The sequence below is a fragment of the Saprolegnia parasitica genome (assembly GCF_000151545.1).
Source record: "Saprolegnia parasitica CBS 223.65 unplaced genomic scaffold supercont2.170, whole genome shotgun sequence".
Lineage (NCBI taxonomy): Eukaryota > Oomycota > Saprolegniomycetes > Saprolegniales > Saprolegniaceae > Saprolegnia > Saprolegnia parasitica.
In genome coordinates, this window is record NW_012156564.1 from 14,607 (window position 1) to 30,495 (window position 15,889).

At 58.2% G+C, this 15,889-nt stretch overlaps 7 protein-coding genes across 7 annotated transcripts; 1 reads left to right on the forward strand and 6 right to left on the reverse strand.

Moving 5' to 3' along the window:
- Nucleotides 1-700: 700 nt before the first annotated feature.
- On the reverse strand, nt 701-2,655 carry SPRG_14699 (hypothetical protein; the record flags this gene model as incomplete). The annotated part of the gene is made up of 5 exons (XM_012354591.1): nt 701-1,408; nt 1,435-1,611; nt 1,633-1,846; nt 1,906-2,015; nt 2,071-2,655. 5 exons carry the CDS (start codon nt 2,653-2,655, stop codon nt 701-703), a joined length of 1,794 nt encoding a protein of 597 aa, XP_012209981.1.
- A 658-nt stretch (nt 2,656-3,313) lies between these two features.
- On the forward strand, nt 3,314-5,761 carry SPRG_14700 (hypothetical protein; the record flags this gene model as incomplete). Its single annotated transcript, XM_012354592.1, has 12 exons — nt 3,314-3,471; nt 3,515-3,687; nt 3,733-3,884; nt 3,931-3,990; nt 4,039-4,095; nt 4,137-4,395; nt 4,446-4,536; nt 4,582-4,681; nt 4,728-4,871; nt 4,924-4,956; nt 4,997-5,217; nt 5,266-5,761. 12 exons carry the CDS (start codon nt 3,314-3,316, stop codon nt 5,759-5,761), a joined length of 1,944 nt encoding a protein of 647 aa, XP_012209982.1.
- Nucleotides 5,762-5,913: 152 nt separating this feature from the next.
- On the reverse strand, nt 5,914-7,893 carry SPRG_14701 (hypothetical protein). The gene is made up of 5 exons (XM_012354593.1): nt 7,744-7,893; nt 7,571-7,695; nt 6,893-7,517; nt 6,538-6,844; nt 5,914-6,486 (listed from the first exon to the last, which is right to left on the reverse strand). The coding sequence occupies exons 1-5, from the start codon at nt 7,855-7,857 to the stop codon at nt 6,086-6,088; spliced, it is 1,572 nt and encodes a 523-aa protein (XP_012209983.1). The 5' UTR covers nt 7,858-7,893; the 3' UTR covers nt 5,914-6,085.
- Nucleotides 7,894-8,421: 528 nt separating this feature from the next.
- On the reverse strand, nt 8,422-9,224 carry SPRG_14702 (hypothetical protein; the record flags this gene model as incomplete). Its single annotated transcript, XM_012354594.1, has 1 exon — nt 8,422-9,224. Exon 1 carries the CDS (start codon nt 9,154-9,156, stop codon nt 8,422-8,424), a length of 735 nt encoding a protein of 244 aa, XP_012209984.1. The 5' UTR covers nt 9,157-9,224.
- A 1,220-nt stretch (nt 9,225-10,444) lies between these two features.
- Nucleotides 10,445-11,050, reverse strand: SPRG_14703 (hypothetical protein; the record flags this gene model as incomplete). The annotated part of the gene is made up of 1 exon (XM_012354595.1): nt 10,445-11,050. One exon carries the CDS (start codon nt 11,048-11,050, stop codon nt 10,445-10,447), a length of 606 nt encoding a protein of 201 aa, XP_012209985.1.
- A 2,220-nt stretch (nt 11,051-13,270) lies between these two features.
- SPRG_14704 (hypothetical protein) lies at nt 13,271-13,879 on the reverse strand (the record flags this gene model as incomplete). The annotated part of the gene is made up of 1 exon (XM_012354596.1): nt 13,271-13,879. The coding sequence occupies one exon, from the start codon at nt 13,877-13,879 to the stop codon at nt 13,271-13,273; it is 609 nt and encodes a 202-aa protein (XP_012209986.1).
- Nucleotides 13,880-14,681: 802 nt separating this feature from the next.
- SPRG_14705 (hypothetical protein) lies at nt 14,682-15,386 on the reverse strand (the record flags this gene model as incomplete). The annotated part of the gene is made up of 1 exon (XM_012354597.1): nt 14,682-15,386. One exon carries the CDS (start codon nt 15,384-15,386, stop codon nt 14,682-14,684), a length of 705 nt encoding a protein of 234 aa, XP_012209987.1.
- Nucleotides 15,387-15,889: the final 503 nt, after the last annotated feature.

The following is a 15,889-nucleotide window of genomic DNA, read 5'->3' on the forward strand; positions in this document are numbered from 1 at the left end:
CACACGTACCAGGTAGCCTCTCGCTCGCGCTGCCACGTCACCAACGAAACGGCCGAACTGGCGACCGTTTTGCAGTAGACGGATCATCATGACACAGCATCTTCTACCGTTTGAAAAGCGAATGCAGTGCCAGCTGACTGACTATGCAGGTCCATGGAAAGGTCGTTTACGCAGGTACTATTCCTTACCCATCACGCCACACGACGGACATGACATGCACGTTTCCGATCAGAATTTCGTTGTTTTTTTACACACATCTTCGACTCTGCGACAGCATCCCGCTGAGCGATCGAGATCGTTGCCCGCCAGCGCTGGCATCGCGTGTGGCGCCCGAAGAAAGACGTCCCTGCCAACGTTGCCGCTGCCCGTTGCTTCGCCCCATCCGAGGCGCCCCGTTTCTTAGGCCGCACCAAGCTCACGCTGTCGATATTCCTGACCTCCCATCGCTGGCGTCTGTTGAGGATCCAACAAACTGCGTCGATTTGCCGCCGATCGCGACATCGGGAAGACCTGTATAGGGCTTGTCGTCGTGGCTGCAAGCGCCCGGGCGACTACAGAAGAGCAAGACGAGCCCCCGCGCCCCGGTCCTGCGAGCGAATGAAGAAGGAGATGGCTACTCTCTACGTACTACGCAAAGTCCTTGGAACAACACGGATGACGCGAAACACGTTCATACATATATATTTTCGCCTGTATCGCGTTAGGAGCGCGACGGTAGGTCGTGGTAGTCGTTGCCGGTCACGCGGCCCGACGTCGGGGCGCGCGGCTGCTGGCTTGTCTTTGCGTTGCGTCGACCAAAGTGGCAGAGCGTCAAGCGACCGATACTAAATTGATACCCGGGCGCGAACCGGTCGACGGGGCTTGTGCGGACCAATAGAAGCGCGACAATGCCCACGGCCGCGCCGATGCTGAAGAGCGGCATTGCGGCCCCGTATGCAGCGACAGTCGACTGCGTCTTGATGGCGGCGTCAAAGATGGAGGTGAACCCGAGGCCGCCACCGACGCCCGCAATGGACCAGCACGTGAGGATGATGCCGTGAAGCGCACCGATGTTGAAGGCGCCAAACATATCACAGAGAAAGCACGGGATCGTGCCAAAGCCGCCGCCGTAGACAAAGGTAAGGAGCCACACAAGTGTCTGGAAGAGTCCATGGTTCTTTTGCTCCAGCGCCGACTGCAGCACGAGCGCGATGCAGCCTTGTACCACCAGAATGAAGAGGAAGATGAGCTTGCGGCCGTCCGCAGGGTGCACGTAGCAGCCGCGAATGAGCAGATCTGAGGCCGTGGGCACGACAAGCCGACCGGCAAAGTTGAAGAGGCCGTTGTAGCTGACCATGCGCTCGGCGCGGTTGACGTCGTCGGGTGTGAAGGCCGTGACGTTGGCGCTAAAGAGGTACAAGTCCATGTCCTTGAGGCGCGAAATGAGCACGAGACCAAACGAAATTTCAAGAAAAACATGACCCACAACAAGGCAAACTCGGGCGACGTGACACACGCGACGAGCGGCAGCTGCTTGATACGTTGAAAGTAAAAGAGCTCCGAGTCGTCCATCTCCGACTCGCGGTAGTACTCGTGCGGATGCGCGATCGTCGTCACTTCGACCACCGGCACCTCCTCCAAGTCTTCCGGCACAAACAAAATGACGTTGCCGTTGGGCGCGCGCCGCGGCAGCCGGACGTTCTCGTGTGCGTCGGCCATCCTTCGGCCGCGGGCTCGGTGAATGCCATGCATGTCCTTCCCACGCACGGAGAAGCCCGGCGGTGGCGTCCGCATCACGATCGCACAGGCATACAGGATGAGGCTTATGCCCGCCCCAAACATCATGAACGAGAGGTACACGGGTGTCCTACACCCCATCATCATGATCGTCCTTGGTACATGGCTTGCAAATAAATGGTACAGTACCTCCAAACCTTGATCGGGTACGGGAAGAGGAGCGCCCAGAGCACGGGCCCGGCGCCAAAGCCACAGACGGCAAAGCCGCCGGCCGTGCCACGCAAATCGGGAAACCATTTCTATCCACATCCAACTTGATATGTTGATACAATTGACGTTTCGCATGGCGCGCACCTGGAGTGTGGCAACCGGCGAGATGTAGCAAATGCCAATGCCTGCCCCCACGATGCCGCCGTAGGCCACGTAGACGAGCGCCATGCTCTTGTAGTAGATGCCGAGGCCAGCACCAATGTGTCCGATCAAGAAGAGCGTCGCACCAACCGCGATCGCGAACCGGGGGCCCGTGCGTTCGAGCCACGGACCAAGAATCGCCGCCGAGAGACCGAGAGAGCCGCACGCAAGGTAGAAGGCGACGACCGCGTGGCCGGCTGCCGGGTCGCCAAAGATGTAGTTGTCAATGTACGCATTGTAGACCGACCACGCGTAGAGCGAGCCAACGCAAAACTGCGTGACAAAGGCCGCGACGAAGAGGTGCCACCGGCTAAAACGCACGCAGTGCGAGACGTGGTAGGCGTCGCAGGCAAACGGCGATGGAACGCACAAGAGGAACGCCTCGGCGTCAATCTGCCGCGGTGACTTTGGCAGGCGCTCGACGCTCCAGTGCGACTGCAGCAGTGCACACAAGCCCATGACGCGGCGACTTGAAAAGAGAGGTAATGACGCCTCGTCATGCTGCAAGTCGACTTCAACGAATCGCATGGCGTGTCACGCTGCACCTTGCAACCCCAATCCGCTGACCACTGGCGCCTCAGTGGACGACGGAACCAGTAGCCCACGCTTGAATTTCATCATTTTAGCAAATTTAAAGCAGAAAGCACTCCGACACTGCCCAAACAGTCATAAACGGCCACATCGAGCCCACATGACTCATGCATACCACACAAACACACACACCCCAATCCCTGAACGCTTGTCATTTTTATTTGATATAATATTGTATAATTTTCGTACGCTCCACCAAATGAGCTCGAATATATGCCCACTACTTGGATGCGGCTGAGCTTTGCAGAAGAGACAACGACACTTCCTTCCGAGCGTAGCCCGGATTCCAGCAAGGTAGTGGTAGGAGGCTTGGAGTAGCCACGCGCCTGGCAGCAATGACAAGCTTTCACGTGGCTACCATTCCTACTATACATGAGCATGCGAGCCTGTCGTCGAGAGAGCTCGTCATGTCTTCAATGCAAGTGGCAATGCTCACGCAAGACGCAAAAGGATGCCATAGGATGCCAAGTTGAAGCCTCTAACACCATGGGCCAAGTTGATGTCCGCCTCATTTCCGGATACGTTTATCGTATCCGGATGTCATATGCCACTCGCGTTTTGTAGCGTGAACAGCAAGCCGGAAGATCGCAACGGGATGTTCAGCAGCGGCCGCGCGGACGAGCTCTCGCAGGCGCTGGGCGACATGGACATGCTCCTCCCGCCCTTTACGCTGGCCATGGACGCCAAGACGACGTCGTGCCTCAAGCGCCACGAGCTGGCGGGGCTCGACGCCTACATGCGCATCGGCCTCGGGTGCGAGCTACCTCGTCTGGCGCATGGCCTCATGGCCGCGTAGGCCCGAGACGCCAACGCACGTCTTTAAACGCGAGCACTACAAGCGCATACTCAAGGCGCGCGACCTGGTCATGAGCATGAGCAAGGACCACTGCGAGGTCGTCTTCCGTCGCGGCAAGCTCTATGCGACCAACTTGAGCCAGACCTCGACGACGACGCTCAACAAGCGTCACAGTACGTCGTGTTGCAGCTGCGAATTGGCACCATGGCGCTGCCTAGTGAGCGTGGGCGTCCTGTACGAGCTCCATGACGGCGCTGAGCTCTGCCTCTTTGGCTGGCTCTTCTATACGGTCCAGGCGACCCGGTACGAAGTCGACTCGATGGCCCAGCGCCAGATCTTGCACGAGACCATGATCGCGTCTTACTTGACCGTATGCGACCGAGCGCTTTGCTCTTTTGAATCAGGCATTCGCGTAGCATGTGCTCTTTATGAACCCGCTCATTACGCGCACGGTGAACGCGCTCCTATTTGGCGAGGTAGTTTCTGCCTCGTTGGATGACGACACTGATGCATGCTCCATGCAGCGACTGAGCTTCCAATCCGAGTACCACGGTATCGCGTCGGGCCTAGCCCTCTCCGAGGTTGACTTGCTCTTTGACGCATGGGCGAGACGTCTCTGTAGCACCCAATGGTGGGCCTCAAGACGGGCTTTGCGACCCTTTTCAACTTGCACAAGGCGCTCGTCGACGGCTGCTGCGTTCTCCACTTGGCGGGCCACGGTCTGCCCGGCCAGCTCTTCTTTGAAGGCGAGGCCAGTCAGCCACTGATGGGCACCGCGGTCAACGCCGAGGCGCTCGACCAATGTCTCCAGCTGGCGCCGCCCCACGCTGTGTCCGGCGTCCAGCTCGCGCTCCTGCTCGTGTGCCACTCGGCGTCCATGGGTGCGTCTCTCTCGGTATGGATGCGTCGGGCACCAATTCTTGGCGTTTAGCGGGCCCGTTTTTAAGATATGGCATTCCACACGTGATCGCCGTGGACGCATCGTCCAAGCTCCAGGACTGGGTGGCGCCTATCTTTGCCCAGTACGATAAAAAGGTTTCGCTCCGTCACTTGAAGGACGGGCGTAGGCGGCTCTACCAGGAGCTCGGGGGCGGGCAGTCGGTGCAAGCCGCGTTCGACCGCGCGGTCGCGTCCGTGCGCAGTCACGACCTCAACGGCGCCGAGGCGGTACCACCATCATAGTACGTTGGACAGTGCCAATATTGTCGCATAGGAAAGTGACAAGATTCAACTCTTGCCACACCACGGCGACCACCACGACGTCCTCTTCCCGTCGCTGCGAGGGACCGTTGCGATGATGCGGGACCCGTTCCTGAAGCGGTTTCCGAGTCCCTTTCTGCACTTGCACGCGGCCGAGGTTGTGGCCCACCTCCAACAAGGCCATGTACTATCCCTTCTGTGTGCTCTAGACTCTGGAATTTCGGCACAAGGAGGCCGTCGTCGTACGCTTCTCGTCCGCGTCAGGACGTCACAGTCTTGTAGGTCTCGACCTACCTCGCGCGGCCGCCACACCACCCGTTCTTTACGCGTCTTGTGCTCCTGACGGGACCGGAAGGGGTCGGGAAGTCGCATTTAGCGCGCGCCGTTGGTGACGACCTCGCGCTGCGCGGGTACTTTGACGGCGGCGTCCATGTCATCCACGTACAAGCCTTTGCTGACACGCTGGACACGGCAGTCTTGGGGCAAGACGGCTACTACGACGCGTACGACAGTCGCCTTGAGCGATATACCCTAACCCTATCTGGGTGTAGCGTCCAGGCCGAGGTCTCGGTGCGGCTCAAAGCGTTTGCCGGCGCGAGCAAGAAGCAGTGCCTCGTGCTCCTTGACGGCTGCGACGTGCTTTTGCGCCGCCAAAGCGACTTTGAGAGCTTCCTCGACAGCATTCTCAGCAGCCAAAACGACTGGAAGCTGCTCGTGACCACCTCGATCGCCAAGGCGCCGCTGCTGCTCGGGTTTAGCGCGCAAACGTACGCGCTGCAGCCGCTGCCGTACGAAGCCAGCGCACAGCTTTTTGCCAAGCTCATGGCGCGCGCACGATACCCGCTCTCGGTGTACCACCTGCTCGACACGCCGGGCTTTGACGTGGAGGTCCATGCCGAGGTCGACCTCTGGCGCATTCTGGCCACGCACCCGATAGCCCAACACGTGCTACGAGGGCTTCCTGGCACCATCACCCGCGTTGTGAACGACATCGTTGCGGGCCAAACGACAGTCGATGCGTGGTACAAACAATCCCTCGCGCCGTAATTGTCAACTGTGGTTGCTTTTGTCGTTGGAGAACGTGTCGCGCAGCAAGCAAGTGTGTGCCATGGACTTCGGGTGGGCCTCGACCTTGATGGTGGGTAGTACAAAAGACAAAAGGGTGCCGCTGGATGCGAATCCACCTCCATTCTGCTGCTCGTTAAGTGGAGGGATATGGTTGTGGTGTTCATATCTTTCAATGTATCAACGCATCGCTCCATGACGGCGCGTGCACGCAAGGTGCTTTGAGAACGTGTCTCGTAGCCTCGTTGCGAGAGACGACATCTTGGAGGCGCGGAATCAACATGTCGAGCCTTGTGTCCATTTCCGTTATTGGATCCACTCGCACGGCGCATGCGTGGGCTCGACCACGACAAAGGTCGGGCTGGTGGCGCCCTTGTTGATGACGATGCCGACGCTGCCAAAGAACGCGTCGTCTCGTCGCTCGATCGTCACGGGCTGCGCCGTGAAATCGACGCGGCGCCGCAGCGCAAGGCGACACACTTCGGTGGCGCCGCTGCTGTAGAGCACGATGTAGCAGTCGGACCCGCGCTGGCTCAGGCCCGGGCACGCGCGAAAGGCCGCGTTGACATAGAAGAAATTGTAGATCGAGCAGCCGTGCTGGCGGACGCAGCCGGCCGACCGCAGAAACACCGGCAGCAGAAGGCGCTGCTTCCAGTCGGTGGCGCCGACGGTCGTATACCGCGTCGTGACGGCCTTGGCGAGAAGCGCTAGACAACCAACTAGTACGTTGTTGCAGCAGGTCAATATATGCCACGCACCTGAGGCGCCGCCATCGTCACTGGACGGAACGCGCGCAAGGTACACGAGTGGAAGTGCCGCAATGAGGAGATGGAAGAGGAGGAATCCCCAAAAGATTTGGATGGTACTGGGCTCCTGGCCGGCGAAAATCATCTCGTAGAGCCGCACGAGGAGGTTGCTTTGGGCTTGGAGATACGTCAGTGGGCCCGCAAGAAGCGTGGCGAGGACCGCGAGAAGGGTCGGGTTGGCGGGCCGGTACCGCGTTTCCCAGTGGTAGCGCTTGAGCGCTCTCGAGACGAGTGCGAGGGATCCGTACGCAAACCAGACCTAAACGAGTCGTGCGATAATAAGAGAGGGAGAGGGAGAGCCTCGCACCGTGCGGGAGAGGTACATGCAACCGAGCATCGCGTGGTCCAAAGCTTCAAGCTGGGACACTGCAATTGTTGATGACCCGACGACGGGCACGCTGAGCCAGAGGTCAAGCGTCCTTGCTATCAAGAGCAGCGGGTCCAGGATGACCAGCGACGTCGGATCGCCCACGATCACGTCGCAGCGGCTGGCCGCGAGCTGATAACACTGGCGGTGCAGCCGTAGGACTGGCAGCACGTACGTGCGTCGAAGCAAAAGCGCGGTGTACAGGGCGAGCGCGACGCGGAAGCCCAAGATGCCGTAGAGAAACTGGGGGGTGCGCGCCACGTGAAACAGCTCATAGACAGTCAAGTCGTCGCCGTTGTCGCTGGAGGCGAACCAGATGCAGAGCACGGACGCCCGCTGCGAAAACAACCTATTCTCTTGGCACCCGCCCGTGACAGGAGACGACGACGTGTTCTGAACAACGGCGCACACGAGCGACTGGAGCCGGGCCGAGAGGAGCCCGCCCGTGTGGAGCTCGTACAGCGCGCACTCGGTCGACATATTTAGTGGGCTTCGGTAGACGTCCGTGTTGGTCTCGCGGTCGTAGGTGTAGCTAGCGCCGCATGCGAAGGCGGTGTCGTTGTAGCTACAAGCCATTTCGATCGTTGGATAGTGCTGTTGTCATAGGCAGTGGCCTACCGCGCGGTGGCGGCGGCGAGCCAGAGAGGACTCGCTTCTGCCCACGAGAGGTGCGACGTCTGGCTGGTGACAGTAGGCACCGAGATGGTCCACGGAAAGGCCTCGTATAGATAAGCGTCGAGCGGCTACGCCAGCAAACCGTGAGAGATACGATTGAAAGAGAAAACACGGACAGCGACGATGATGTAGAGACTCATGAGGGCGCTGCAGACAACGGACGGTAAATTCCAGCGAACGTCAATGGGCAGTGTGAGCTGCGGGCCCGTGAACGGCGCGACTGCTGCCATTGCTGCCTGTCTACGCTCTGATTGCGTGTGGTAATTTTAGCCCGATTGAATTTAGTAACGACGTATAAATAAGCGCGTACATTGATGTCGTACAGGTCGTCTGCGTTGACAAGTACGACCTGAGGGAGACACTTGGTAGTCTCTTGCCCGTCAGTAAGACCTCGCCGCTGCCTTCGCACATCGGGGAATCGAGTTACACCACTACAAGTGTAGCTATAGCCGTTGCATTGGTCGTCGCTACTGCTTGGTCCGCGATCTCGTGCCGGTGGTGTAGACGGTGTGATCTCCATCCGCGTCATCCGAGATGGTCGCCGGGCGTCGAAGGAGCGCGTATATCGATCGTCGTCTTGACATCCCACATGCCAATCGAGCTGCTGATGCGCGCGGTGATGTTATCGAGAAAGTCCGGATAGGGTCGACGCCTTTGGAGTGCAGCGTATCTTTGAGACAGTCGTGATGCAATACTAATTTACGGGAAAAAGGCGCGCGATGCGGGTATACAAACACCAAATGTACGCAAGCGGATCGGACGCGCATTGGTAAACATGAATTCTATTTCTCAGCTTAGACGCAAAAGCACGACGGGCCGTGGAAGTCGTGGCCAGCGTGGAAAGGGACAGCCGGCAGTGGCGGAAAGCAGAGCCGCGAGAGGTCTGTATCGAGGTCGAGCACCTCGAGCGACAAGTCGGGCTGGCCATACATGGTCCACGTCACGGGCTGCGAGAGCGCGTAGCCGCCGGCTGGTGCGGCCATGGGCTGCAGCATCGGCGGCGCAAGCTCGTAGGTCGTCTTGCGCTTCGACTTGTTCGTCGGGTCGACGGGCGGCGTCTCGAGCGCGAGCAGGATCGCGTCCATGGCGTCGCGCTGCAGAGCGTCGGCGACGACGTCGGGCGGGTGCGACTTGGTGTGGCGGGCGAGGTTGCCGGAGGTCGTAAAGCCTTTCGTGCAGACCTTGCAGACGTACGGGCGCAGGCCTGCGTGCGTCTTGAGGTGGCGCACGAGCTTTTCGCGCGTGCAAAAGGCCTTGGCACACGCGTTCCAGCCGCACGCGAACGGCGTCTCGCCCGAGTGCGTGAGCGCATGGCGCGCCAAGTTGCCAGAGGTACTAAAGATGCGCCGGCAGTCGTCGCGGAGACACTGGAACGGACGGACGCCAGCGTGCGTTTTTTCGTGCTCCTGGAGCGTAAACTTGCGTTTGAAGCGCTTGGTGCAGTCGGGCATCGAGCATTCGAAGCGGCGGTCGTCGTCAAGGAGGGTCATGGTAGGAATAAGAGAGCTGTCGTGGGTGAGCGCGAGCATGATCTTGGTCGTCTTAGCCTGGCTCCATATATGGGCGGGGCAGGAGGTTTGGGATACCTGGTAAAACCAACAATGACTTTGCACTTTGAATGAATGGGTTGGTAACCGTGCATTTCCACTTCGTCGCAATCACTGGATCCAGGCAATGTAGCCATTGGATTGGCTAAAAAGAATGCAATTTCGTGCGTTTGGACGAATACGAGCTTTTGACTGGACAAAACTCAATTTGAGGTCACAGGATTGGATAAAAAGCAAACCAGGTGGCTCATATTGGCGCCATTTGATTGGCACACAGCCATCTGGCACCCGCCCATCGGACTCAGTATTAAGAAAAGGGTCCTGCCGTGGCGCGGCTTGGTGCGGCCGTCGAGTATACAAACCCCGAGTTCTCTGCGCTGTGTCGTGTGTGTCTCTGGCGTGAAATTTTTGGCTGTCGACGGCCTCGGAACCGACGCCATCGAATAGAGGAGCGTGCAGGCGGAGCATCGCTTGATGGTTGACACGGGAGTGTGGCTATTTCGCATCGGAGGCGCAGTTGCTGCCCTGTCGCTCACGAGGGATACAGCGGTCGAACCTGCTGGAACAAGGAGGAAGGACGTTGATGGTTGATGGTCATCGGGCTGTCGCCAGCCGCGACACCCCTATTAGCTGTTTATGAACGCACCAGTCCGCACTCAGGGCGACCGTGACCATGCAGTGTTAATACGCTTGATGCAGAATGTAAATGACATGTTTGTCCGACGGCGGGTACCTCCCAGCGTGTCGTGCTCACGGCGTGATCACCTGGGTCAAGCGCTGCGAATTTTTGTTCCTGACCGTCGCCTAGGTGAGGCGCACCCACGACGTCGGTGTACTGGTGTCGCACTGTGACCCTGTTGATTGATTGATACTATAGTGTAGGCATGTGCCGCGTGGACGTCAAATTCAACACGTTACGACGTCGCACATGCCTCGAGAAAGTTGGCACTGGGGCGGGGGCGTAAGGTCCGTCGTTGACGTCACTTGCCGAGCGACTGCTCTGATCCCGTTTTCGCAAGTTGCGAAACGAATCGACTCCTGCAAGACGAACCTTCACCGATGGCTGTTGACAGTCAAAGCGGCCATCGTGGTGCAAGATCCTGTACTGGCCTTGCAGATGGTAGTTGTGGCACTCGGTAAGAGCAACAATGTCACAGCGCGCGACCGGTGAATGGACGGTGGTTCGTTTGGCCCTCGTTCTTGGCCTCAGTGCTGACAACGATCAAGTCGAGGCATTTTATTACATAGACATATATCTGGGGCAGCGACTCTAGTCCATCCCGCCATCGTCACACAGCAGTTCTTCCAAGCGCCATAGGTCACTCCACGGCTCATCCGGGCGGAACTGCGGTGCTTGAATCGGCTCGAGGTCCACAGATTCGCGAGGCATCGCAATCTCTTGGGCAATGCGGCACCGCTGCTTCTTCTCACTCGCAAGCGGTTGCTCATCGTCGTGGAGGAGCTGGCTCAGATCCATCCACATACTCGATCGCGCATCGACTCCAGTGCTCGCATGCGCCTGCATGGTCATGTGCCGCGACAAGTTGCCCGACGTCGAGAAGGACCGGCCGCAGATATGACACACATACGGCTGCAGCCCGACATGCGTCGTGAGGTGCCGCACGAGCTTATCGCGGGAGCAAAACCGCTTGGCGCACGTGTTCCAGGCGCAGACAAACGGCTTCGCAACGCGGTGCGTGTGCGAGTGCCGCACGAGGTTTCCAGATGTGCTGAAGCGCTTGCCGCAGTTGGGTTCGACGCAGACAAACGGCCGCAGTCCCGTGTGGGTCTTTTGGTGCTCGTGCAAGGTGAACTTGCGCTTGAAGCGCTTGCTGCAGCCGTCAACGGGGCAGGCAAAGCGTCGGTCAGGCTCCATGGTGTAGCAAAAGTGAAAATGAAAATGAAAGTTGTGGCCTCGAATCACGCGTGCCTTGTTGACGGGCACCGAACAGGATGTGCGGTTGCTGCCCTTGGTTGACGTGGTACTTGTTGGCCTTGGAGCCAGCAAGAGGGAGGCCAATGTACGATGAATATGGGGTGCCGAGGGCGACTGGTTATGGTGAAAGATTCCTCAACGTTACGAGTCCCACTGTCTACTCCCGAAATTGGAATCTTGTGAACCCAATTCCTTGAGTTGCCATGGCAATCACTGGACGGTGGTGCGAAATGCTGTCGGAATGACGTTTTCGTCGCTCAACCAAGTCGACATGCGCCACATTTGGTGCTAGATCAAGGCGATGTAAACTGCATGGACCTTGTATGGCGTTCCTATGAGAGCCCTCTACGACGACGCCGTCACATGGATCCGTGAAGAGATATATAAATTGGCTACTCATCCCAAGTTTGTGTTACTTTCGAAAGTAGCTACTGCTGCGTGGCACCGCGGTTGCCGATCGCACCGTGCGTCCAGCAGTGGTGGTCGCGCCTCTGCGGAAGGGGACGCGCATGGTGTAGCGCTTGGACGCTCGCCAGCCAGTGTATTTCCAAGCCCTCTAGAGTTTGGTCGTGGCACACGTTGTAGCAACCGCGATCGTATAGGGTTAGGTTTAGGGCCCGATGCCGGACGACTACCGCATAAATTGTGGGGACCTAACAAACGTGCCTAATAAAAGCGAAGAAGAGAAGAAGAGAAGATCGACTTTCGAAAGACGTCCTATCGCCCCATCATGCCATCATCCCGTCGTCCATCGCCATGTCCTTCGAAAGTTGACCTTCTTGCGCCGTTGAACGATAAAAATAGATGCCATATAAAATAAACTTGATTTTTGTATGTATTTTTGCCCCATAAAGGGATCTATTTTCGGCCGAATTTCTACCAATGGCCGTGCGCTAAAATTCCAGATACAATCCGGATGCTTGTCAGCCAATGCCTATGCTCCATTTGGACCGCCAGCCAATGCCTATGCTCTATTTTTGATACTCGATAGGCATTGGCCAGTGGTCCTGCAAGACGGTTGCCACAGTGGCAGCAGCGCGCCAGCGTCACTGCAAGTTCATCCGTCGGTCGTGCAACGTTGCCGGGTTATTCGACGACCGGCAGCTCGACGCAACCGACTGGAGCCTCTCTTGGGGCTTGCACGACTCGGATTATGCGTGGGGCGGTGAGCGAGGGTGCCTTCTTCTTGTACTCGCACCATAGCGTGTGCTCTCTGGGGCGTCGGTACGACGCGCAGACGCGCGTACCGTCGATGGCAACGAGGCTTTCGGCTCCAAGGATCGAGCGGGCCGTCCGGGCTCGATCACGGGGCGCGTCCAATGCGAGGCGCAATGCGAGATTGATGTCGAATTTGCTGACTACGAACTTCGAGTGTTATGGAATTATTCCATTTTAGACCAATGCCTATGCGGCAGCACGTGCCTCATAAATAAAAATCAGCCAATGCCTGTGCTCCAAGAATGAATTATAGCCAATGCCTATGCTCTATTCGACCCACAACCTACGAGGTAGTCCCCCGATGCCGCGAGTATTTAGAGAGCCGTTGACGCAGTCCATTGCTCTCGATTCACAGCTACGTACTGGGTACAGCTTAGCCCAACAACTCGCTTCCCCGGCCATCTCCTCGCTTGTCTTTGCGAACGCTGCCCCAGAACTCGTTGGATCGAGCATCGGATCCAGGAGAGATCCAAGTTCCTATCCGACGGCGGATACCCATGCTTTTACAACGCGTTGGATACTCAAGAACATGGCACTGGACACACTACTATGCATTCCGTTGCGGTGACGTCACTAGTACTGTCTGGACGTCGGGTAGAGCAACGACCAAGCACCACGAAATGTAAGCCCGCGGCGTCGTAGAGCGCTCGACGAGGGTGCTTGGGGCGATGTATTTTATGTGGAGGACGGATGCAAGCGGGCAAGCGTGTAGCAACGTCTTCTGCAACAAATGACAAAGGGAAGAAGCATGCTCATGTCCTCGACGTAGGTCGAATCTGGAGTAGATTCGATACAAAGTCATCTGCACGAAGAGGGTACTAATACGGCCTACCATGACGCATACGTTGGCGAGTCTTCTGTGTACAGCACCAACTGCACATGGTCGCTGATTCATTCAATGACGCCACACACCATTCCAAGAGGGGATACTATTAACGACAACTATGCATCTCCTGCAGTCATTGCACAACAGAGTCCGTCACGGCTCCATGCGTCGCTCCACGGCTCGACGGAGCGAAACTGCAGCACTGGAATCGGCTCGAGGTCCAACGGCAAGCGCGGCATTGCGATCTCGTCGGCCACGCGACTGCGCTTCTTGGTCTTTGCCATCGGAGGCTCGTCCCGGAGAAAAAGCTGGCTCAGATCCATCCACGTAGAGCTCGCGATCGCATCGACTTGCGAGCTCGCATGGGCTTGTGTCTTGATATGTCGCGCCAGGTTGCCCGACGTCGAGAAGGACTGACCGCAGACATGGCAGGCATATGACCGCAAGCCGACGTGCGTCGTGAGGTGCCGCACGAGCTTCTCGCGCGAGCAAAACCGCTTGGCACACGCGTTCCAGGCGCAGACGAACGGCTTGTCGAGGCGGTGCGTGTGCGAGTGGCGCACAAGATTACCAGATGTGCTAAAGCGCTTGCCGCAGTTGGGCTCGACGCAGACAAATGGCCGCAGTCCCAGATGCGTCTTTTGGTGTTCACTCAAGGTAAACTTGCGCTTGAAGCGCTTGTTGCAGCCGTCAACGGGGCACTGGAAGGGTCGGTCGGGCTCCATGGTGCAGAAAATTGAAAATGAAAAAATTGGAAAAGACTCGCCGCGTAGGGACGTGGCCTCCGACGGCGCCTCCGTCGGAGCACATCCTTTGCGGTCAAAAGGATGTGCGGTGCCACGACAGGGATGTTGGACACGGCAGTTGCCTTTCGAGCCAGCGTCAGCATACAAACATCAAGAGGTTTCCATACGTTGAAGACAACGGCCAGACGTTTGCGACAAGGCAGCTACTCGGTCCATGGGATCGTCCACGGCGCGGCAACCTCTACGCGGAGGCGCCATTGCACTGCATACATGTACAAACATCGAGAGGTTTTGCTGGGTTGAAGTCAACGGCGGAGGTCTGCGACAAGGCTACTCGTGCCTTCTGCGCTTGTAGGCAGTTGCCATTGCGAGCCTTGGACAACATGGGTACCGCTACCCGGTACGACACAAGGTCGCTGGGCACGTCAGAGACATCGCACCGGGTCCATGATGATGGGCTCGCTTGGGACGATTCCAAGAAGTGGAAGATGATTTCTTATTGAGAACGACGAGCCAGCGAAAGGCCGTCCAAGGAATTGATGATTAGAAGACGAGAGATCGTGGCTCGGACGAGCATTGAATACTTCACGCCCGTAAGCTCTCGATACAAAGAGATCCAGGACGCCCGAGTCTGGCCACTCTTGTTTGCCCCAACCAGGTACCGATTGCTATTTTACGTTTTGACTACGGAACAGTGGCACGACAATATTGCTACATGTTAATAATTAATCGCATCGAAAGTAATGCTGCTAACTCTATCTTGAAACTAAGGCCCATCATGCTAAATGCCATAGAGATAATCGTGCGCGCAGTAGACTGTGGGGAGCGGCTCGGTGTAAACGCTGCGTGCGTGGGCGGCGTATTGCGGCCACACCATTGCGGGTGCCGGCACCGCATCATAGGGCTGGAAGAACGTTGGCCACTCGAAGAGCTCGGGCTCGTCGGAGAGGGCCATGGCGATCTCGGCCGTCGAGTGCGGCAGCGGAGGCTTTGCCGCGAGGGGCAACGCCAGTTCCTCGGCGACGCGGCGCTTCTTGGTCGGCACGAGGAGCGCGGGGAGCTCCCACAAGAGCGCCTCGTGCTGGCTGTCGCCATAGCCCAATTCCGGGTGCGACTTTGCATGGCGGGCGAGGTTGCCGGACGTCGTAAACGCCTTGTTGCAGATGCTGCACTCGAACGGCCGCAAGCCGACGTGCGTCTTGAGATGGCGCACGAGCTTCTCGCGCGTGCAGAAGCGCTTGGCGCACTCTTCCCAGCCGCAGCCAAACGGCTTCTCGGTGTTGTGCGTCAGCGCGTGGCGTGTGAGGTTGCCAGACGTGCTAAAGTGGCGGCCGCAGCCGTCAATGACGCAGACGTACGGGCGCACGCCCGTGTGCGTCTTCTCGTGCTCCTGGAGCGTAAACTTGCGCTTGAAGCGCTTGTTGCAGCCGTCGATGGGGCAGACAAAGCGGCGGTCTTCGGGCGACGATGGAGGCGAGAGCGACATGGTGAGGTTCAGCAGTCAAAATGAAAAATGAAACCAGTTGACAACATGGTGGAGGCCAGTACGTACGTTTTCTGAAGTTTGCAATGGATGCCACATCGCAGAGGGCGACCCGTGACGGGCCACATCCACGCGTCGTCGCTCCTCATTGGCTGCGCGGGGGGGCCATCTGCAGGTACACCGTCTGGACAAATGAAGACAGATCGAACTCGGCGGGCGCGTGCCTTCCGACCAGCCTTCCGACACGAAATGGAGTGGGCTGGAGCTCTCGACCGTGTCGGCGAAATGAGATCCAACGGGGCCGACAGGGGGGAGCTTGGCGGCCGCGGGGTGCAGAGCGCGGCCAGAGGTGTTCGTTCACCTCCTGCGCTGCATCAGAGTTGGACGCAGAGACGTTCGGGCCACGACACGCTGCGCGCAAGATGTGGCGTGCACGCTGAGTCCAGCAGCGGGACCCATGTTGCCCATGCGGGCCACTCTAGCGGCAACTGCTGTCATGGCCACCG